At 51.6% G+C, this 22,187-nt stretch overlaps 3 protein-coding genes across 3 annotated transcripts; 2 read left to right on the plus strand and 1 right to left on the minus strand.

Moving 5' to 3' along the window:
- Positions 1-1,778: 1,778 nt before the first annotated feature.
- On the minus strand, positions 1,779-3,175 carry LOC112891095 (dehydrin DHN1-like). Its single transcript, XM_025958015.1, has 2 exons — positions 2,772-3,175; positions 1,779-2,647 (listed from the first exon to the last, which is right to left on the minus strand). The coding sequence occupies exons 1-2, from the start codon at positions 3,057-3,059 to the stop codon at positions 2,081-2,083; spliced, it is 855 nt and encodes a 284-aa protein (XP_025813800.1). The 5' UTR covers positions 3,060-3,175; the 3' UTR covers positions 1,779-2,080.
- A 4,667-nt stretch (positions 3,176-7,842) lies between these two features.
- On the plus strand, positions 7,843-12,087 carry LOC112878753 (protein S-acyltransferase 10). Its single transcript, XM_025942965.1, has 11 exons — positions 7,843-8,043; positions 8,173-8,287; positions 8,860-8,934; positions 9,038-9,109; positions 9,220-9,354; positions 9,507-9,540; positions 10,210-10,319; positions 10,874-10,960; positions 11,098-11,181; positions 11,374-11,439; positions 11,533-12,087. The coding sequence occupies exons 1-11, from the start codon at positions 7,995-7,997 to the stop codon at positions 11,705-11,707; spliced, it is 1,002 nt and encodes a 333-aa protein (XP_025798750.1). The 5' UTR covers positions 7,843-7,994; the 3' UTR covers positions 11,708-12,087.
- Positions 12,088-16,397: 4,310 nt separating this feature from the next.
- Positions 16,398-18,123, plus strand: LOC112900073. Its single transcript, XM_025968806.1, has one exon. The coding sequence runs from the start codon at positions 16,801-16,803 to the stop codon at positions 17,884-17,886; it is 1,086 nt and encodes a 361-aa protein (XP_025824591.1). The 5' UTR covers positions 16,398-16,800; the 3' UTR covers positions 17,887-18,123.
- The last annotated feature ends 4,064 nt before the right edge of the window (positions 18,124-22,187 follow it).

Below are 22,187 nucleotides of genomic sequence, written 5' to 3' on the forward strand. Positions count from 1 at the left end.
TGATCTGGCATCAGGAACTGGCCTCCAGGCCCGCCATTTCTTTCTTGGTTTTTTCCCGTGCACGCGGGAGCGCGTGCGAGCACACGTACGGTTTTGTTCTACCGTGCGCGTGCAACCAGCCAGCCACTTGCGTCTTGCACGCCCGGACCAACCTTGTTGGTTCGATGCGTGCGTGCAACAGATCAAGGAGTGGGTTATCTGGTGTAACCTTCCGTGAAACAGGCACGCGGCGTTTCTTTCGGGCCTGCCTTCGGCCCAGGAGGAGGTCCATATGGCGATATCTATTTATCGTCTTCTGCGATTTTCAAGGATTACATCGTAGCGCATTGGCAGCTGCTGCTTCCCTACCTTCCCCACCTCCCCCAGCTCCGGCTCCACTCTGGCGCCTCCACCGCCGCCGCCACTTATCACCATCGACCCAAGTTCCTCCGTCCGGTCCTGAGCCTATCGGATGTCAAGCCGCTGCCCCCGGCCGGCGGCGGCCCCACCGCCGCTCTCCGCCACCGCCGCCGGTCTTCCTTTCCACCTCCTCCCCCCTCTTCTAAATCCACCGGTGACCACCGGCTCCCCGACAACCCGACCCTACGATCAGCCGCCGCGGCTCGTCGGGGAAGAAGCACAGTAGCGGCGGCGGCGTCTTCTCCAGCAGCACACATCGCACCCATGCGCGATAAATAGACGTCGCGGCCTATATAGCCTATAGGCAGTAGCAGCAATTTGATGTCTGCTGTCCAGTCACTGTCAGTATCAGTCTATCACCATTTTTTTTCCTTACGTGTTGCTGGAGATGTAGTGATTCTCACTGCTCATCCAGGCCAGCAGAATGTAGGTTCCATTATTTTCTTTTGCTTTTGTTTCCTAATATTCATTAGCAATGCATAATCTATAGTTACTTTTTATTTCTAATTTCTTATACATTCAACATTCCCAATATTTTGCATAAACTAATTCAACATTCCAAAAGGCCAACTTCAATACTCCATGTTGAAATTTTGAAACAATATACCCAAAATGTTGAACAGGTATCCTCAAAATGTTGAAGTAATACATTCCAAATGTTGAATTTTTTAAAGTAAGAAAAATAAGTAAAATATATACATATGAGATCTCATTTTGTTGCATTAAGTCTACACAGCGTACTGGTCCAAACGGAATCGAAAACGGAGTCCTGATCTGAGAGCAAAGTGTGTTTCAAGATTGCAAATCAATTTGAACCTTCCTACCCGCCAGCCAATCTCATCCTAACGCCTGTCATCTGTTCAGAGCAGCTCACCCCCCTCCCACCCGCATAAATCTCGGTTATCCGTTTAGCTCTAGCACGAATCCTAAAGCGAAAGAAACTTTCTGATTTTCCGTTTTCTTTAGCCCGTCTGTGTGGGCTTTCCTCCCTGGCGTATACCATGCCGATGTGAACTTGTGAGCAAATGAGGCCCAGAGGGCCAGATGCATCTTTTTCTATACTCGAATTGCTCAACATCGCAAAAGGTAAAGGACGGGAGGAGTGGCGAGCATGGGCTATTATGGCCCGTCATGAAGCCCATAAGAAAATATGGCCCATCAAGAAGCCCAGAGCACAATTTCAATTTCTAGTACCAATGTCACAGCCTCAGAGACACCGGGAAAAGGTTACACTGCAATTGTACTGAGGAGGATGCCAACGCATGAGCTAGATGGAAATAAGATAATGGGGGTAACTAGATGTCTAGATAATATGCTTCTGGAGCACACCTTTCAAATGATAATACACAAGGCTCACAATGGGACAAACACATATATGCTGGGCAGAAACCAAGGTATTTAATATTAAGGCATAATTCCCAGGTAGCCCAGCCGAATTACAATACGCAACTGCTGATGATAATTCAACAAACCCAACAACAACTTCCAGACCCTGACTGACTTGGAACCAAACTAGAGCCTGTACCAGAGCGAACGCAAGCAGCAACACTCACTACCAGCACTGGCCGGGCCTTGACTGCGCAATCCCATCTTGAAACAAACTTACTAAAAGCAAATCAGAACCAAACGCACGCCAAACCAACGCTTCCGATCAAGGCCCGGTCACGACGCGCGGGCGGCCTTAAGAGGAGCTGGTCTTGTGCTCGCCGCCGGCGGCCTTGTGGTCCTCCTCGCCGGAGCCCTTGTTGTATCCCGGTATCCTGTCCATGATCTTGCCCAGCAAGCCCTTCTTCTCCTTGCCGTCCGGGCTGCCCACGTCCTCGGCGTGCGGCGCCGGCGCCGGCGCCGGCGCGTGGACGGCGGGCGCGGCGTCCTCCGGCTTCTTGTGGCCGCCGGGGAGCTTCTCCTTGATCTTGTCGAGGAGGCCCTTCTTCTCCTCCTCCGGCGCCGGCGGGGCGTCGTCCTCGACCTTCTGGACGACGACGGCGTGGTCGTGGTGGTGGACGTGCGTCTCCACCGCGGGCGGGGGAGCCGGGGCCGGCACGTACGGCTTGTGCTCCTCCTCCTTGTAAGCGTGCGTCCCCACGGGCGCGGGCGCCGGGGCCGGTACGGCCAAGTGGTGCTCGCCCTCGGCGTGGTCCTTGTGACCGGGCAGCTTCTCCTTGATCTTCTCCTTGAGGCCCTTCTTCTTCTTCCTCTTGACAATCTCGCCGTTCTCGTCGATCATCTCCTCTTCCTCGTCGCTCGACTGCACGCAACGATCGCGGTCAGGAATCAGTACACGCAACGATTAATCGTGTCATGCTATATGAAGCTGAGCCCTGATCCAAAATAATTAAGGAACTATGGGGAGATCATGTCTATGAACTTACCGAGCTGGAGCTGGAGCTGGTGCGGTGCAGCTTGGCGAGGAGGCTCTCCTTCTTCTCCCCGGCCTCGTGCTCCTCCTTCTTGTGCTCGTGCTTCTCAGGCTCGGCCACCGTGACCTTCTCCATGCCGGTCACAAGCTCCTCCTCCGGCTGCTGCTTCTCCTGGTCCTCGGGCTTCTTCCTGCCGAGAAGGGTGTCCAGGATGCCCCTGTCCTTCACCTCCACGTGATCGGCGGCCTTCTCCTGGGCCTCGCCGACCTGGTGGTGCTGGGTGCTCCTCTCGTCCTCCATGATCGCCGGAACTAAAGGTTTGCTTCCAACCAAAAACAACAGAACAGATCAGCAAAGCTACTAGAACTCGCTCTTTGACTGGTGAGACTCGCTTTGGCTTTCGGATGGAGAGAGCAGCGAGGCCGGGGGCGTCCTTATATAGAGGGCCTCCCGAGCCGAGCTGGGCGGCCGAAAGGTGTCGCGCAATGGTAACGTTCCAGCTGCGCTGATGCGACGACTGAGAGGTAACGTGCGTACGCGGTGGCTACGCGACGCGAGGAAGACGGATCAGCAACGGAGCGGAGGCCGGTCGGCGAGGCTACGACGGGGACATCAGGGCGCGGGCAGGGCCCAGGGGCCAGTGCCGGGGCCACGCGTGTCCCGGTTCCGACGTGGCGGTGCCTCGGGGCGCGGTGGGCGGCGCGTCGGGGGAGGCCGGCGCCATGTGGGCGGGCCTGGTGACGCGCGCGGGGTGTCATCGGAGGAAGCGCGGACGGCTCGCGCCGTGCGGGTCGGTCGGCGTGGCGTGCTGCTGCCCCGTTCCACTCCTAGCGCCATCCACCTGCTCCGCTGCCCGCGCGACGCTTGTCTTCCGCTGATCGGTTTCCTAATTTTCATTTAAGTGGCTTAGCTTAATAAAAAAAGTGAGCGTTTTTGTTGGCTTTGGATTCGTCAGGCTTCAATTGGGGCACCCAGACGTTAGCATCAGTTTCAGCCGGATGCTCCCACCTTTAACAGAGCACCTTTTAATTTCTTAGCTCTGAAGTCGTGTTCGCTGTTCAAGCTTGCGTTGCCGGATTGAAGTTTGCGAGCTCGCGGCAAGTTGCCAAGGGGCGGCACGGCCAGTCGGCCACGACCACGAGTGTGATTGCACGGGGGGACGCGTGACTCGGACGACGAGAGAGCTCCAGAGGCTTCGACGTTGACATGCGGGGCCGGACCCGTGGAGCTCCACCGACCCGTCGCCGCCCGGGCGGCAGAAGAACAAGAAGCCAACAGTGGCCGGTGGGGGGTCGCGAGTGGATTAGGCCCGGCCGGCGTAAGCTATCCGGCCGCGCTCGCAGGATCAAAAGTCCTGGACTTGTAAGTTGTAAACGCCCGGACGCCGGGGCCGGGACCCTCCATTTTCCTCGCTCCTCCCTTTCGCTCTGATGAGCGAGCTTTCGTGGGCGGAAAATGTCGGTGGCGTGTCGGCCTTTTGATCTCTTTCCGCCGCCCTCCACCCTGCGGATGAAACTCTTTGGGCAGGCATGGGCCACGCCAGTGTACGCTTCCAGCTCGCATCGATGACTGACTTTCGATGCGTTAACGTAGGTGGCGAAACCGCCTATCGTCGCAAAGGGGAAAGAATGTTTGCCGCGGTTAGGACTGGACCGGTTCCTGGTCCTGATCGAGCACTTTTCAAATTTTTACCGAGCTGATGAGATGCATCGGTGCGGTGAACCTAGGATCGTTTCACCGGGAGATTAATCATTAACCATCTGTAACCAAGGCATTGGATCCCCGCCTGGAAAGGAGTCCACGGCGAGGGGCGCCTGGGAGGCAAGGCCCCCGGCTTTTGCACCGGCGTCGTACCGCCAAGCAGACACGGGCTCCAGGAATCGATTCAGCGCAGCGGCACGCCTCACTCGATTGATTCCCACCGCCACATGCCGGCGCCTGTACTTCCTTGTTCGACGCCCCTTGGCGCCGGGATATTTTTAGGCTCGTTTCCCCGCGGCAACTACGCACGGGAGCAGCGCGTCCTGCCTGCCGACGTCGTGATCGCGGCGGATTCGCTGCGTTGTTAAGTACTGTGCGTAACAGAGGCTGGGAGTCGAAAGGAGGAAAAACCAAAGCGGTTTTTTGGCAAAGGAACGCTCACTGTTCTCTGTACAGACCAGCGAAAAAGAAATACGCATAGGAATACATGGTGGGAGAGAGTGCGGCGCGGATCTTGAAGCACTAACTGGCGGCTGGAGATAAGCTGCGCTCAGCGTTCGTGCGTTGTATGTAATTTTCGGAGGAAAAACACAAGCGCGGCTGCAGGACAGCTCGTCGGCATCGCATGATCGCTTCGCTTCAGAGTTCAGAGCCGTCGATCGATGGAGCCGCAGATCCCTCATGGCTCATGGAGAATCGTAGATGAGCAGAGCTTGCACGCAGCCAAGCACGGTGCACTGGAATAATGGGCTAAATAGCAGGTAACCGACTGTTTAGCGTTTACGGTAACATTAACTATGGCACGCTTAATACCAATTTTTTTCTGGTGCGGATAGTACTCCTATAGTGCAAGACAATGGCATCTGCAACTTAGTAGTACCGATCCGATAGTCCATGTTTGGCGTGCCAGTGCTTCCTTCAGAACCACTGCAAGTTCATGTTCAAGCACGGAGCGCCAGATCAGTTCGGCCACCGAGGGAGCTCCGGGAGGCGGCAAGTGCGCCCCGATCTCGGCGGGCACCAGCGCGACAAACACTCGTGAAGTCGTGATCCCCTCCGCGCCGATCGCGGCAGGGCGGACCGCTGGGCATTGGCGCGCCAATGGAGCCCAATGAGTGCCCCGTCGGCAAGGCCAGAGCTCCAAGGCTTCCCACGCCGCCGAAATCATGCCGATCGACCGGAGCATGGGCACCGAGGTGCGTGCTCGGAGCAGGCGTCGCGACGTCGCGCCCAGGGCATGGACAGTGCTAGACAAGTATACTGGTAATGGTACAGAACGGGAGATAGCTACCCTAGTCTGAAAATGGGTCAGAGACGTATACACAAATGGGGGCGGAGACGTACACAATGGCACGGTCCAAGTTCCGTAAAAGATCAACGATATACTTTTCCAGCATTTCTATTTGCATTTTGTTTCAAAACGAGAAATTTTTTAATGTCATGAATACTTTTTTATACTTTTAAAACGATGCAAATATCTCATGCAGAGACTCGAGGGAAACAAGGGATAGCAAAAAAGAGAGCGTTTGCCAGTTCCTTCTCACCTAACGCACACCGAAGCACGGCTGATTTAGGCCCAAAAGACCGAGATGAAGCCCAGTTTCACATCTTTGAATAAAGCCCCTGATTGATAGGGCCTCTCTCTCAGTCACTCCGGGCTGGTTTGGACTCGCTGAGTGCGCAGACGATGATCTGGCCCCTTTCTCTTGGTCATGTTTCCCGCCGTTTCAATCACGTGCGCACACGGCACACGTCGGACAGAAACAACTGGGCCCAGATGCAATCAAACGAGATCCCTGCATCTGGTTGGGTGGTTGGGATCGCATCGCACACGGCACACGTTGGGATCCCTCTCTCCCTCTCTCTCTCTATATCATCGCGGTGTTTAGTTACACAGACTAAATTTTACTTTCTATCACATCGAATATTTGATTAAAAAGATTAATTGCACGGATGAAAGCTAATTCGTAAGATAAATTTATTAAACCTAATTAATTCATCATTAACACATGTTTACTATAGCACCACATTGTCAAATTATAGACTAATTAGACTTAATAGATTCGTCTTGCAAATTATGGAGTGCAATAAGTTTTGTAATTAGTATGTTTACTTTTAGTAACTAAATATTCGATGTGACATGGACTTTAGTTGCTGGAACCAAACACCCCCGAATCTCAACCGGAGGGATTCGATTTACTCCCTCCGTTTTAAATTGTAGTTTGTTTTTGGCGAATCTAGATATATATATAGATTTTGTTACGCATCTATATATACTGTGCATCGTAAAATTTATATATCTTGATTTGTTAAAATAAATTATAATTTAGGACAGAGGAAGTATTAAATAAGAGTAGTTTAGTAGCTACCGTTGGTGCTGGCTGCAGCATCTGGACACGCACGCTGACGGGAAAGTACGACTAGGGGGGCAGGGGCTTGTTAAACATGAGGATTTATAACTGGAAGAAGCTTCTTTTACACCGGGAAAGGTTTCTTAGTTGCCAGGATCACATGAACGGTCACACGTAGTAGAGAGCAAAGAAAGCGATGGCTCGACGTTAAATTTGGAGTTTGAGGTTTCCTTCCGTGCTAGACGTCACAGCCCCCCGCCTCTCCGACCTCCATCATTCGTTGGAATAATCTAGAAATCATCATCAACATCTTTTTTCTCTTTAGATGGATATCTTTGTCGATGTTTATCCATGTCTTCCATATTAATTCAATTACTATGCATGCCGTAATTCTGGATATGGATAATCCTTTCTGGCGCATGAATCACGACATGTGTTGTCTGACCTGTAATCGAACCGTCGACTCGAACTTACTCCTTCCGTGCTATAAAAAGTATGATTCTAGTTATTTTTTATAGATCAGTGCTGGTGTGAAAAGACTCCAATACCCTCATTTATTTACCACATACGGTTAGTTTTGACATGCAGATCAAATTTGAGCACTTAATTAGGCACGTAGTTATAGGGATGGTAACGGATCATTACTCCAGTGCTCTTTTCTCAATTCAACTTGTTACTTACGTATATTTAGCTTAAAATTGAATAAAATTAGACCCTGACGGTTTCGCTCTTAGATTATTTAGGCTAAAATTTAGAACCCTTTATTACCTCTATAGTTGAGATCTAATCTTTAAAATTATACTCGTGGTGGAGTTTTTTTAAAAGCGCAGGATTGTATTTTTTATAGAATGGAGGGAGTAATTTTATTTTTTGATCAGAACTATAACTTAATTAATTGGCACGCAGCCACAAAGGTGCTCAGGACGCAACAAATCCAGCCCGCCCCGCGAGCACGCCCGCTCCCGCTCTCACTTCCAGGCGGCCCCACCCACCTCGACGGAACAATAGTATGTTCTGCCTGCCAGGTAGGCCCCGCCGGGACGGATCCCTCGCCCCGCTTCTACTACCGAAATCGTCGCTTCCGACGCCCCAGAGCCGCGCGGCGCCGGTGACCTTCCCTTCCCCGGGCCCCTCCAGCGAGCCGGCCCCCGCCGCAGCCCCGCCGTCGGATGCGACGGCGTCAATGGCGTCCTCTTCCGCCGCGGAGCCCGGCACCCGCCTCTCCGATCGAGGTACGCTGCCCGAGGCGTTGATTTCGTTCCCGTTCCGCTGAAAATCCAGCGGTTATCAGGCTCGATTTGGCGCGTCCTTGTGCTCACGGGGGGTTTTGATCTGGGCGCCCGGGGGATTCTTCTGCTCAGCGAGGAGGTCGTCGGTGGGACTCAGATTCATGGTGCTCCTGATGCACGTGCTCTTCGTCGGCGCCGTCTTCGTCCTCGATCCGACTCTTGGCTGGCGAATCCATGAGGAGCCGTGGTGATTTGCACTCGACATCTTCTGAATTTCCTCATGTTTGCTCGGCTTGAGCCTAAATTAGGATGCCATGTCGCTTTTTGCTTGGTGTGGAGTGGAGAAGCATGGTTCTATTCTAACTCTAGGTTGTCACATCACTATATATGATTTTAGTTGCCTAGCACTAGTATAACTGTCTCCAGCAGAATCTAAACTTGCCTGATTTGAGGGGGAAATAGCTTTTGGGGTGTTTAGGCAAGTATTTCTGCATCAGATCATTGATCTAAGCTGACTTCACATGAATCTGCATGACCGAAAGAACATGACCTTCTTAGAGGCATATTTATTGAATAATAATTGCACATCGTCTTGCTGTGCAGATGTCATTCTGCCTGTTCTGCTTAAAATTCCTGGCCTACACTTGTTTAATAGAAGTTTTCCATCTCTATGCAGTATGTAGCATTAGTGCTCCTATTCAGGTCTGCAAGTTTTGTTTTGAATCCTGAATTTTGACAAAATGTGAAGTGGATTTCCCTGCTCTATCTGATCCAAGGGCTTTTCCATTCTTTTATCTTACATAGCTCTTTTCATTTCAGGTATATAGGGGTGTATGGAGTGCTTGTTCTGCTCACGCTAGTGCAGTACTTATACACAGCTGGCTCATCTCCAGGGTAATTGCCATTGCGTAGACTTTGTCCTCATCCTCCACTCATGGAATAATATGACGATTAAGAGGTGTTTAACTCTATGTTTTCTGTGCTCCTGTGTCATCAGGTATGTTATCGATGTAATGAGAGCTGGTTCAACGATGCATGCGACCTTCGTCAATACTGCTGCTCTTTCAAAGTAATGTCTTTAGTACCATAGCATGATCTCTTTGGCACCAGGAAAACATGTGGGAGGCATGCATTGATATTTATACTTTCTTTTGCTCTCTTTTTGATGATTAAGAAAAGGCAGTCAAATTCAAGAAATGGAAACATAAGTTCCCCAACGAGCCGTGCTCAACTACAGAAACTTACCACGATGACTCCTACATCGTCATGGGCGCAGATGGTTATGGATCTATATCCTCCAGGGTCAAGCAGCAGGTATGGTGACTGTTGAGCAATTCCTCCTTTTCATTTGAGGCAACAATATCTTCTGAAGTGGCGCTGTATATTTTTAATATTTCTTTCTTGTTTTAGCTTTCTTGTATTTGCCGCACAATGATTTGTTTAAAATCCATTCATTTATCTTTTAGGGATTGGACTTGCACTTACTGCAGGGTCATTCAGGTATTCTTTTATCCTCAAAAGTTAACTGCTGAATGTTCTACAATTTTGACATGCAAGTGGGTATTAGTATACTTGTATTATGCATGAATTGAGTTGGTCGCAGGAGCCATTTGTCTTCAAGTTACGCACAAATCTGTTTGACAAATTTTTTCCTCGAACACGCAGGAGAGCTGCGTATCTTTGTATTAACTATTTGACAAAATTTTAAGAATAACTTTTCATTCAATATAACCTTCTTCAAAATTTACCGAGTTTGTTCAAAACTTCTGTGTCAGATTTCTGAAAATGAAATTGTGGATATTTGATTATATTTGTTGGTATAGTTAAAGTGAAAAGTTTTGCTCTTCGCATCCTTGCTTGACTAGTTGTTCCTTTGTCAGCTTATGACATCCAAAGATCCATCTGATTGTGAAGGTTATTGTACATAAGGAATCCTCTAAAACTTAACGCTTTGTTGAGGATTTACCAGTTTATAACTGATTAGCAATGCGGCTGGACACAGGACTTCACTCTTATGTAGTGAACTTTTGCCATCTTATTTGTTCAGAGCTGTTGTTCCAAATGCCACTGCGTCATGCTTATTTCAACTATTATATCCTTAGAAAATTTCCCATGATTTGTTGCTGCTGATAGTCAATGTTCAAGTTTTGCTACCGACATCTTTTGCAGCCACCTCGTACCAGGCACTGCCATGACTGCGATAAATGCGTCCTTCAATTCGATCATCACTGCATATGGCTTGGAACATGCATTGGCAAAAAGAATCATTGCCGTTTTTGGTGAGTTCATAATGTGTGCCTTTCCCTATATCTTCCATTCACTTGCACAGCAGTTGTGGTGTGCTGTGCTTGAGTACTTATTCTACACACACCATAGATTTTGCAGAAACACTGCATTTAAGCTTATTTTTTTATTGAGGGTATCGATGATCATTCTGAGGACCTTATTGTATCCACAGATATATCCCTTTTTTCGACAGAAAGTACATATTGATCAGACCAATACTGTATTTATATTGTGTGCCAATAGACAGACAGCACCTTTATGCAACTGAGCGCCTGAGAATCAACAGCCCCTCTTTTTTGTGATATTTTCAGTTTTTTCTTTTCGCTTAAGAATGTAAAACTATGTGGCCTGGGAACCTGGTCAGAAGACATTGGGCAATGTTCCATGTTGAATGATGTACCAACCTAACCTAACTACAACTTTATTGGATATTTGGATTACACACTACAATGTTAGTATTCTTTATCGTTGTGCTGTGCAATTACATGATGATACTATTGTTTAGCCTTATCTTTGTTCTTACGGTTGTATAACAAACCTTTCCTAGGTGGTACATATTTGAAGAAACGATCCTGTGTATCTGGACTGCTGCTCTCTACATCGAGTCATTACATTTAGATGTGGACAAGGACTGGTACGTTATGTTATGTTATTAATATTTAATACTATTCAAAATTTTATAGGCTGCTCATATGTTGCGAATTTTATGCTTTCACAATATTGAGGCTATTCTTATGTTTTAAATATGTATCATTTTCATCATGGTTACAGGTGGAAGGACTTTGTTGGTGTAATATTGCTGGCAGTGTTGATCTTTATACTTATATTCCTACTGCTGTTGTTGGGGTTTCATACGTAAGTTTTCTCCATGTCTGATGTGTTTGACAGTAAATAAGTGTTTTAATTGTTTTTAACTAAATGTCCAAGTGCAGCTTCAATTTTACATTTGCATACTTTTCATATTTGTACAGCATGTTATGTAGCTCATGAACCCCAAATCAATAACACTTTGTATATAAATGTTTGTTGGCCTGATACATGTTGCAGGTACATTGCTCTAACAAATCAAACAACCTACGAAGTTGCCAGAAGGAAGCGCATATTCTACTTAAGGTACGCCACTATAGGATCAACTCGGTTTGTCATCAGTATGATTTATTCTTAAGATAATAGCAGAGTGGTGAAATGAGGCTGTACCTCTTGCAGGGGAGTACCTGAAAGAGTTCATCCATTCAGTAAAGGCATATGCGGAAATCTGTACGACTTCTGCTGTTCTAGCCAGAAAGGATTTATTTTAGAAGCTTTGCCCCCAACCGAGGAGCTGGAAGCTAGAGCTGCTCGTTACACATGCCGAGATGTCATTTGCTGCCGTTGCTGCTGATATGCTGTGCCATAAAATTCTGCCCATCTAGCCAGATCCACAGTTCTTTGTTCAACAGTTCGCTAATGGAAGCAAATTTTAGTGACCTGCAACCGTTAGATGCTCCCGGTGTTCATTATTTGTGCATAGTCATTTGTACATCTTCACTCAGAAAATGTGTGCCCTGAGATTCAGTTGCTCAGAGTTCATCTGTAATTCTGTATGGCCTTTCTTTCAAATAGGTTCAGGACAGATAGAATTGTACTTGTGTCAAAATGTACATTCGAGGTGTGGCTGGTAGTTTCAGAATTTAGTCTACAACCTGAGCCGTTCTTGTTTGTGTTACTCACCATCACCGTCCGGTATTTGCATATTTTATCTTCATATGGTTTTTTTTGTAATTTTTTTTACTGATATGTGGGGTATAATCGAATAGTTCCCTGTAAGATTCTCTTCTAAAGCCAATTTGTTTTGGCATTTCAGATGATGGTTTTAAGGTTTTAAGCATCCAATGATGCCAGGGCTAGACTTATTTCATTTAAAAACAAATCTGTTATTTTCATGGGAATGGTATGTTCGCTGATCAGGGTGGTGTATGAGTGCGTCTAAGAAGAAACGGTTTCTATGGTTCGTAGGCATTCTTGCTCAAAAAGCTAATGACTGGTCTCTAGGACAGCCTAGATCCCTGCTCGATCCGCAGGAAGCAGCATCTCTCTCTCCGGCGCCTGTTGCTTCTGCTTCCGAGTTCCAAGTATTCAAGCCCGGCCTGCGGCTGCGGGAACAATTGTTGTAAACTTGTAATGCGATGGTGACTGCTGACCGACCTGAACACACCGCCCAGATGGGTTCAGAATGGTTTCAGAAAATGATACCTAGCGATGTGGTGAGGACGTGCCTTGCACACACAGTGCAGCAGCTTCTCACCGTGTCATCTGAGAACCTGTCCCGCTCGTCCATCAGACTACCGGAATCCATGGCTCTTCGATGTTCCAGCCACCACGTTGGTATCGATCTGTGCCGCGGCACTGCCGACATAGGCACATAGCCTGGGTTCGCACCACGCATCCCTGCTGCACCTCTGCATTTCGCACTCGTCTCAGTCATTTGTCTTGACAGGAGCCACTTTCCATTCGTATTTACTTTATGCGCCTTTTACAGTTCTTGCAGTCCTAACCTCCTTAATTGTGGGCAGCTGTTCGGCACCACGCCCCATGCACGTGCTCGCACATCATGCCGTGCCTTCTCGCGACGAAGGATTCTTTGGCGACGTCTCCAAGCACACCCGTAGCAAATCCAGCTACTTTTCCAAAAGGCCCTGTCACTCCCTATAAAAAAAAGGCCATGTCACTGGGATGCTAACGTTTGTGTGATGTTAATGGAGGGCGGCTGGCCGCCATTCACGAGTGCGCAAGGTACTTGTACTAGGTTTACCTCCACAGGTACAGGACACGGCCTCAACAGTGGAGTTGGTTGCAGTTCGAGTCGAGCGCCAACGGTTGCTGATGCAGTGCAAACTCATCTCGCCATTTCTTTCCCAGTTCCACTTTCTGTTTGTCCCTTGCTATGCCAAGAGAAAGAGAATGCGCAACTTGCACAGTTGCGGCAGAAGAGGACAGCTGCATCCATGCCTAACAATCGGATCCGCAGCCCCTGTGAGATTTTGATCCACTGGGCCATCATCTTGCACCGAGGCTAGATGCATCCACCCATGTGGTAGTGTTGTCCAAGAAGAGACTGAACAGTGACGTGCCTCCTTGCTGTACTCTGAAACTGATGAAAGACATGAGCTCCGGTTCACCTGCTCCAAAGTTTTGCCTACGCTGGTTGCGCCGGGGGCTGCTTCTTATGATCTGAAGATATTGTACTGGTCATCTAACATGATGATAAAGCAGCCTCGTAGGGTTTCAGCTGATCAGCTCTCTCTCTTTTCGGATCAAGGTATGTGAAGTTGCCATCAAAGGACTCGCCAGTATCTTTTTCACAGTTCGCTTAATGATAAACTTTTGGTGGATCATTTGGAAAGAACGCTATCGGAGGACCTTCCAGCATGAATCTAAATCACCGATAGCGACAGAAGAGGTGCAGATTATACGGAATCATATACTGCAATACAGTCCGGCAATGGCTGGTTGGCATCTTAGTAGCCTCTGCTTTTCTTTCATCTGTTTTACTGGCTGTGCAAGTGGTTGAATCTCCGTTGGATCATGGCCAATGCTTTGTTCACTTGGTCTGTAAACCGTTGTTATTTTAGTTACCCCTGCATGGGTTGCTAGTTGTTGTTTTTTCCTTTTCTTTTTCGGGTGATTTCTTTCACCCTTTTGTTCTCTTTTGTCGATTGTCAGTCTCACTTTAATTTGCTTCCTTGTAGGAGTAACAAATTCTCACGGCAAATCTCTTGCCGTGCTTTTGAAAAAGGAAAAAAATAATGCCGAAAGCCATGGGGGAATAGCAGCAGTGTTTCTTTACTCACTGTATCTAGTTCAGAAACTTGACGGTTAACTCTTGTCTGCTTCAAACCTTCAACTGCTTCCTCCTGTCTCTTTGTCTCAGTCAGGTTCTTCTGCTTTCACACCTGCATTTTCGTCATGTCAATCCAGGTTGCACCTGGTACGGGTAATTGGCAAGCCTCCATGTCGTCTAGTCCGACTCCCAGCAACTTCAGAACACGGTGCTGCTCTCCCCCATTAAACATTCCAGCATACGGTCAGCATGTCAGCAGACAGTAGTTGACACTGTCCCAATGCATTCAACTCGTTTTTCTGCAAGAATATTACGAGAATAATCGTGACCCGATGGCTACGTGCACGGCCATCCATTACTCAACTCTTGATCGCACTCGCCCACCTAATTCTTACACTAAGTTTAATCCAGAGATCGGTCGACGACATCAGAGAGAGATCAGATGTCTCAACTCTCAACTCGCACCTCAAGAACTCTTCAACGGATCTCGTTCTCATTCCATGTCAAACACACAAACGTAAGCAAACTTGTCTCTGCCTGTCTGCATCTGTTTCTTCTTCTATAAGAACATAAAAAGGAGGCACTGCACGTGCGTCTTAAACAAAACAGGCAGAAGATAGTGTGTCGAATTCTCGCGCTACGTGGGCTGCTTACCGGCCGGTCCTGATCAAACCCCATGACTTTCAGTTAGACGAAGTCCACTTGGGGATGCCTGCTAGGTGAGGTTGGAGACGCAGGCTTTGCAGCAGAAAGTCATGGTCTCGAGTCTCTCATCAAGCACCCATGAATTGACTACTTGGCGCTTGGCAAAAAACGAAACTCGGCTGCCGAAACCCGCCGAGTTTGATCGAATTACGGACAGACACCGCAGCTGACCGGATATCAGCCTGCTAATAAGCCTTTTGATTTGCCAAATCTCTTCGTGGACAAGCTGCATATAAATCACGAGGGAATTAAACTAACGCCGTTCCTTTTCAAATGCCGGGTACTCTCGAGATATTCTTCATCCGTCCATCTGAAATCGACATAGTATATTTGACCGTTCTCAAGCTGCACGAGTTTTATTATAAAAAAAAATTGCACGAGTTCGTGTCTTCTACTTTCTCCTCCTCCTCCTCCTCCTCCTCCTCCTCTTCTTCTTCTTGTTTTTTTTTTGCTAAAGGCCGTGGAATGTTTCGAGAGGCCCTGCTTTGCTTGTCTGGCCGGGATGATGGCAATGGCAAGGCAAGTTGTAGAATTAAGCTGTGGTTGTTAACCACCGGACTGAAATCCATGCATGCAAATTGCATCACATGTCTTAAGTTTTTCTTATTTCTGAGGCTGCAGCCTACAGGGGTTCATGCACACTAGTATCGAATTCTTGTCCCGGCGTGTTCTGCGATATTTTTTTCTCTCACAGAACCAGAAGACAACAGGCACCTAACCTGTAGACGTCGCGAGCTTCGTCGGCTCACCGAGATCGACCTCGCATCTGCAACATGTTGACCCATGCTGCAGGAGCGAGCTCTGGCACTGGATGTATATGCGTGTGTCCGTGAGAAAATTCCATCCTCCCAAAACTCCCGGGCATCTCTCCGGAGTCCGAGCAAGGCAGGTGCACTGAACGCAGCCCCGGCGGCGGACTCGTTGAATTCCCCCCCTGTCAGCCTGAACCGTCGTCGTTCAGATCGAGTCGAAACAGTCGATCCAGTCAAGCCAAGCCAGTGCCGGCGGCTAAGGGACGCCGAGGAAGCTGAGCTCATGCTGTCCCCGGCTCGCCGCTGCTGGCAGGCTGGCCAGTCGTGTGGGTCGATCGACGTGTCTCCAAGCACATCGCCCTTGGCAGCATGCTAACATGGTTCCAAGTCGCGCGAGGTGACGCCGCTGGCGAGCTGCAGCCGCGAGAGTTTTCAGCCTGTCACGCTCGATAGCGCAGTGTCTATGCGACCGTGCACGCACCCGGATCGGATCGCTGTCAGGACAGGCGGCGCATCAGCTACGGTTCTCAAGTTCACGGCGGCGCGACCGCACGTTGTTGCTGGCGTGCGGAAAAGACGCGCCCGGGCCCGGCCTCCCCCGGAATTGGAGAACCGAGCGAACCGAGGCCCCACGAGCCGGTCCACGTGACCCCACCGGATTCTTTTTTTTTTTTTGAATAAAGGACCCCCACAGAATTCCCTCCACCGGTGGCCCACCCCGCTCCGCCCGTCACGGAGCACGGAAAAAGGCTCACGGCATGGAACGGACCAACCCCCACCCGCCCCGGCCGGCACCACGGGCAGCCGGGCCCCCCCACCCCGAAGCGGAAGGCCTTGGCCCGATACCCAGCTAGCACGCTCGGCGTGGCGGCGGCGTCGTGGAAGAATCGGTCCGGCCTCCAGAAACCCTGACCGGTTCACCCCCACCGCCGCGCCCTGCCCGGCTGCCCCCCTTTATACGCGTGGCCGTGCCGCCGATCCATGCCTCACTGCATCCCAGTCCCACGGCTGACGGCTTCCTCGAGCGTTCCATCCCATCCCGAATCCCACTCCGGCCTCCCTTTAAAACCGCGCCCCGCCGCTGCGCCGTCCGTCCGCACGTAGCCATCGCATCATCGCCGGGGTCGAAGTGGAATTGATCGATCGACCGATCCGGGTAACGGCGGAGGCTGGTGCAGCGAGGCAGTGAGAGTCACGATGGTGGCCGGGTTCCGCCGCACGATCTCGTTCCCGGCGCCCAAGTCCCCCACGCCGCCCGTGGGCGGCGCGGGGACCAGCAGCAAGTCCGCGGCGTACCGCGCCCGGTCCACGAGCCTGCCGTGCCGGTTCCACCCGCTGGTGCTCCAGCTGGACGACGACGTCGCCGACCTGCGGGCGCTGGTGGGGCGCCTGGCGTCGCGGGCCTCCGCGGAGGCCGTGGCCGAGGGCGCGGAGCGGCTGGGGCGGGTGCTCGTCTCGCTCTCCGACCTGCTGCACCACCCGCAGGCGCAGGACCCGCTGCGCCGGCTCGCCCGCTCCCCGCTCGCGGAGCGGCTGCTGGACGACTTCCTCCGCCTCGCCGACGCGCACGGCAGCTTCCGCGCCGCGCTCGTGTCGCTCGCCGCGCTCCAGGCCGAGGCCCGCGCCGCGCTGCGCCGGGAGGAGCCCGCCCGGCTCGCGTCCGCGGCGCGCGCGCTGCGCCGGTCCGGCCGCGACCTCCCCCGGATCGCGTCCGCGGCGCGCGCCGTGGCCGCCAAGGCGCCGCCCCCCGCGCCCGCCGACCTCCCCGCGGACGCCGCGGCCATCGCAGCCGCCGCCGTCGACGCGGCCGCCGCCGTCGCCTCGGCCTCCGCCGCGGTCTTCTCCGGCGTGTCCTGCCTTTCCGTCGCCGCCGCCACGGCGCGCGTCGAGGTCGAGGCCACGCCGTGCTGGATGCCCTCGCCCGCGAGGTTCGGCGGCGGCACGCCGTCCGCCACGCCCAGGCACGTCGTCGTCACCACCCGGCCGGCCTCCTCCATGCCGCGCATTTGGTGGGTCGCCGACCTCATGCGGTGGATGTCGCGCGCCAAGCGCCGGTCCGCCAAGAGGCAGCACGCTGATGATGGCCACGGCGCCGCGGCCGGCGCGCTCCCCCAGACGGACGCCACCGTGGACCCGGAGGAGCTAGAGCGGAAGACGGCGTTCGAGCGGCTGGACAACCTGGGACGGTGCATCGCGGACGTGGAGAGCAGCGGCGAGAAGGTGTTCAGAGCCCTCGTCAACACCAGAGTCTCCCTCCTCAACATCCTCAGCCCAGCCTTCTGATCCCCGAACGAGCCCCGCCATCGGAACCCAGCGAACTCGATCAAATTTTGCGAGACCTTTGGATGGGATCTGTACATAGAAATGTGGCCTTACGAAATACTATATCAATGCTACGTTTTAGGGCGCTCCATTTTCTGTGTAATCATAGAATTCAGAGTTGGAGCGAAGGCGCTAGTTGCTGAAAGATAAGAAATTTGTCAAGTGTCACTCTGTTTATGAGCTTGCATTTTCATTTCAGTTCTGCCGATCTCTCTCATCTGCCACATTGATCACTGCGGATCATTTCAGTTCTGCCGATTTCTCATCTCTGAATAGTTCCGAGACTGAAGGCCAGATGCCCAGATTGATCACTGAGGATCTCGCGCAGCTTCGTGGCTGCTCGTGGTGCCGCCCGAAAGTCTGAACCGCTGGCGACTCGGGTCTCGAGAGAGCGCGTGCGATACTGATCATGGCCAGGCGCGCGCTCTGCGTCGTCGTGCTCGCGACGTCGAGGCCGCCGAGGCGGCTGCCTCCCGATCGTTGGTTGGGTTCGGTGAGGTCACGTGGACGGATCATGGACGGATGGCACTGGCCGATTCGATCGCGGAGGTGCCGATCTGCACCAGGCTTTTTCCAGCGCGATCCGCAGCAGGAGCAGCAGGGGAGCGGAGCGGGTGCGATCAGTGATGGGATGCCGTGGGCGGCAATCGCGCCGAGGGGCTGTGGTGCCATCGTGCCGATGATGGCGGTCAGGTGGCGCCGGTGGTGGTGGCCTGCTCCTGCTTCGAGATGCTTGACCGTTTTCCGTTTTTCTATGCGTGGCAGCTTCGGAGGAATATCAGTGTCACGTTCGGCGTCCTTCCCATTAGATTATGACGGGACTCTGAATTCCAGTGCGGCAGTGATGCATCCTGCAGACGCGGCAGATCCGTGCCCTTTCTTGCAAGGGGAACCGGCCCTGCTGCCGATTTCACGCAGGAGATCGATGGCCATTGGCGACCTGCCGAGCTGCAGCTCCGTGAAGAAAGGAGAAACGGAGAGGACGTGAGCAGGGAGCGAGGAGACGACCTGGAGAAGCGAAGGCACGGGGATGCATGAGAATGACCTTCGTGCCAGCAGCAGCAGTGGCGATTCCACCTGGTCAATCCGTCCATTCTGCAATGCAGTGCCGTCCCCAAAGTCTCGAGGTGATGACCTGAACAACGGCTATTGTCATCGCCGTTGAAGGGTTGATTTGGTTGGGGGGATCTTTTGACCCGGAACGAGCATATCTTCTCCGTTCTCCATACTCGTTCTTTAATCGACCACCTAACCCACCTGCGAGGCGGCAATAATACCACAAAGTAGCCAGTGAGACCAAAAATAAACGCACGAACAATGTAACGTGGCACAGAGAAAGGAAAACGGGAGTGCAGGACGCAGGAGCTGCGGACTTGGCAGCCCGTCCCAGTCCTGTCTATTTCCACGGGTTTCAACTGCTGCTTGCAAACTTTTTCCTGTGCGGCTGTGTGTCCCATCCCATGCATCATCCCTCGATCTGCACGGCTTTTGCGTCCCTCAAGATCCGGAGCAGTACCTTGGATCAGTATCCAACTCGGCCTGTGGCTACTAGGATCTTGTTTCTAGCAAAAGGACATGGGCCTCATGCATCATAGAAGCAGGTAGAGCGCGCATAGGGAAGCCCCGTGTGGTATCGTAAGGATGGCGGAACTAGACAGGTCAAGAAAGAAGTTAAGTGGCTACAACTACAAGTTGCGAGAAACAGAAGCAGCAGGAGAGAGCACCAAGTGTGAGAAGGAGCGCTCTCTCTTTGGTGGATGTCTTCCTTCATTTTGAAGGCGATGCCATGTCATAGAGAACGGGTTCCGAGATCTCTTCCGTTTCTTTCCTCCATCACTTATGAATGTTCATTTAAGATAGCATGTCTTAAGCAAAGACCAACCGAAAGGAGCATAGGCGCTCGCGTGTGCATAACTGTGAACCTTCCCCAGGAGGTACCGTTGGGATAATAAGTTGCCCATTCCCTGAAGCAAGATTCCGGGTGAAACCATACTCCAAATGGGCGGTGCAGGGTGTCGATCTGTTTCGTCCTGAAGCCGTCACCGCGTTCAGTTCAGCCTAGCTAGCATCGTTGTTGCGACCTGAAACCAAGGATTTACAATTTCCTGGACCGAGGCATCATACCACCACGTTTGGGAATTAAAAAAAATAAGGTTAGCGTCAGCCTAGATTAGGTGCCAGCTGCGGCCATAAACATATGCCCAGTTAATTCCAGCCCTCCCGTGCCACTTGGTCTTGTTTAACTGGAGATGACGCGGCCGGCTTAACGGAAGAATTCGCCTTTTGAGTTCAGCATAGGTGACTCCGACACCGCCAATTGGGCGCGTCCCGGCTCCAGCAACTTCTACACGCTCGCCCGTTCTTCACCTGGGTAACTGGCCTGTGCTCCTCATCTTCGTGCTTCACCCAGGCCTGAAGCCAGAGCACGCGCGCGGACTGACTGCACGCCGGAACCACGGCTTCTTCGGTCGCCGCAGCCGCAGAGCGGCGCCAGATTCCGTATCCGCGGGCACATGAGGTCTTCGGTCTCGGTCCGGGCACGTCAGGGCCTCAAACTTCCCGGGTCGCCGGACGTGGCCGACGCGCTTTCGCAGGAAGCTAGCATCGGTGCGGTGGCACACAGCGCATGCATGCGCGACCGCGCGGCCTCGCCGAATTTCCACGCCCACGCCCATGCGACCGGTTCGCTGGACAGCTCCCGCGCGGGCGCGCCCCCCGTGCGGCTGCGGCGGATTCGTGATCTCGCCGGGGAGGCCGGAGTCAAGGCGAGCGAAGGAAGCTGCCAGGCGGGCCGCGGGCAGCGTCGCGGTGGCCTCGGGGTTCGGGACGCCACGACCGTGCAGGGGTGCCGGTGGTTGGGTGGTCGCCCGACAGGTCGGGGCCCCGACCTGTCGGGCGCCCCTGGCCGTGGCTGGACTTTGCTGGGGGTCTAGCTTTGTCCGAGCTGCTGAGGCAGCGGGTTCCCGTACTCAGCGACCAAGACTCAAAGAGTTGTTTGAACACAACCGGACTAGCTACCTACAGTGCACTATTAACTCGTGCTAATGGCACCGAACAGTTGGTTTTGAATATGAGACTAATCGCCTTTTTTAAAGACTTTATTCAAGCGTAGGACTGGTGGCAGGCTGTACCGTACCTGCTCTGAGATCACACTTGGAGAAGCCTACGCAAACTTCAATGCAGGCTTTAACCATTTTCGCCGTAGGCATGGGTGTTTCTAACCCGTACCTAGCTAATTGCGGCCAGCTTGACACCTCGAATTTGTGGCATTTGGATTATATCCAACTTACTGATTCAAAGTCCCTTAGCTGTGTCTCCGTACTGTTCCCTCCTCTTCTTCTACATTGCGTCCGACTCCTCACGCTCACCGCCACCGCCAAACATTGGAGCACAAGGAACTCCGACCTCCATCCTCCAACCTCTAACCCCCTGCCCTCATGAAAGCGTGCCACTGATAGATAGATCAAGCGGGTTCAGAATCTCAACAGGGATGGATCAAAAATAGGGCTGCATCTTGCATACTCTTGATGGGAATCCGAATTCCAAAACTCATTTCTGTCCCATTGTATAACTTCATGTTTGAATCTGTTTGACCGTGTGTAGTTTAGAACTATTGCGCGATGAAGTAAGTGTACATGTTGAATGTTTGAATTAGCTTTCGTATATTGTTAGATTATTATTTTTTAATTAGCTTTCATAAATTGCCGAATCAATGTATGAATGGTGCTTAGATTTCACATTAGATTTTTAAATCTATTTGCATCGAGAATTTGGATTCTTCTAGTTCATATAAATATAATCATAAAAAAAAATCTGGCAAAAACTGCAATGAATTAGAGAAGATCGGAAATGGGAGAAAAGGCGAAATAACATGTTATCTGGGCTCATCCAAACAGTGATAGGCTTCACGGCCTTCACCCAGTCCGCACGTGGTGGGCTGGCCTGTGACAGTTTTTCTATCGGGCCGACCATTAATGGGCCGCTAGCTGGGTCATTCGATTCGTGTGCGATGTGGAAGCTTCTTGTTCCGCTCTGCATAAACACACTACTCCCTCCTTCCAGTAGTTGTATTTGTATGTGCTTGCCACTGAAGGTGTCTGCACTCTGAAGCGAACGTCTGGCCGGCCCTTATTCTTCGCAAAAACTCGCATGCCAATGCCATTCGTGCAGATGCTGAACCTTTACCTTGAACATGCTCCAGGCACTGGAGGTTCTTTAACGATGCACGTTGCTGAAATCATCGCACACAGGTCTTCGAATTC

Source organism: Panicum hallii, chromosome 1, assembly GCF_002211085.1.
Source record: "Panicum hallii strain FIL2 chromosome 1, PHallii_v3.1, whole genome shotgun sequence".
NCBI lineage: Eukaryota > Viridiplantae > Streptophyta > Magnoliopsida > Poales > Poaceae > Panicum > Panicum hallii.

Coding starts and splice junctions, on each gene's coding strand:
- LOC112891095 (XM_025958015.1), bottom strand. CDS start 3,059: ATGGAGGACGAGAGGAGCACCCAGCACCACCAGGTCGGCGAGGCCCAG. Junction 2,648..2,771: donor CCAGCTCCAGCTCCAGCTCG/GTAAGTTCATAG, acceptor CGTTGCGTGCAG/TCGAGCGACGAGGAAGAGGA.
- LOC112878753 (XM_025942965.1), top strand. CDS start 7,995: ATGGCGTCCTCTTCCGCCGCGGAGCCCGGCACCCGCCTCTCCGATCGA. Junction 9,110..9,219: donor AATACTGCTGCTCTTTCAAA/GTAATGTCTTTA, acceptor GATTAAGAAAAG/GCAGTCAAATTCAAGAAATG. Junction 11,182..11,373: donor CTGTTGTTGGGGTTTCATAC/GTAAGTTTTCTC, acceptor TACATGTTGCAG/GTACATTGCTCTAACAAATC.
- LOC112900073 (XM_025968806.1), top strand. CDS start 16,801: ATGGTGGCCGGGTTCCGCCGCACGATCTCGTTCCCGGCGCCCAAGTCC.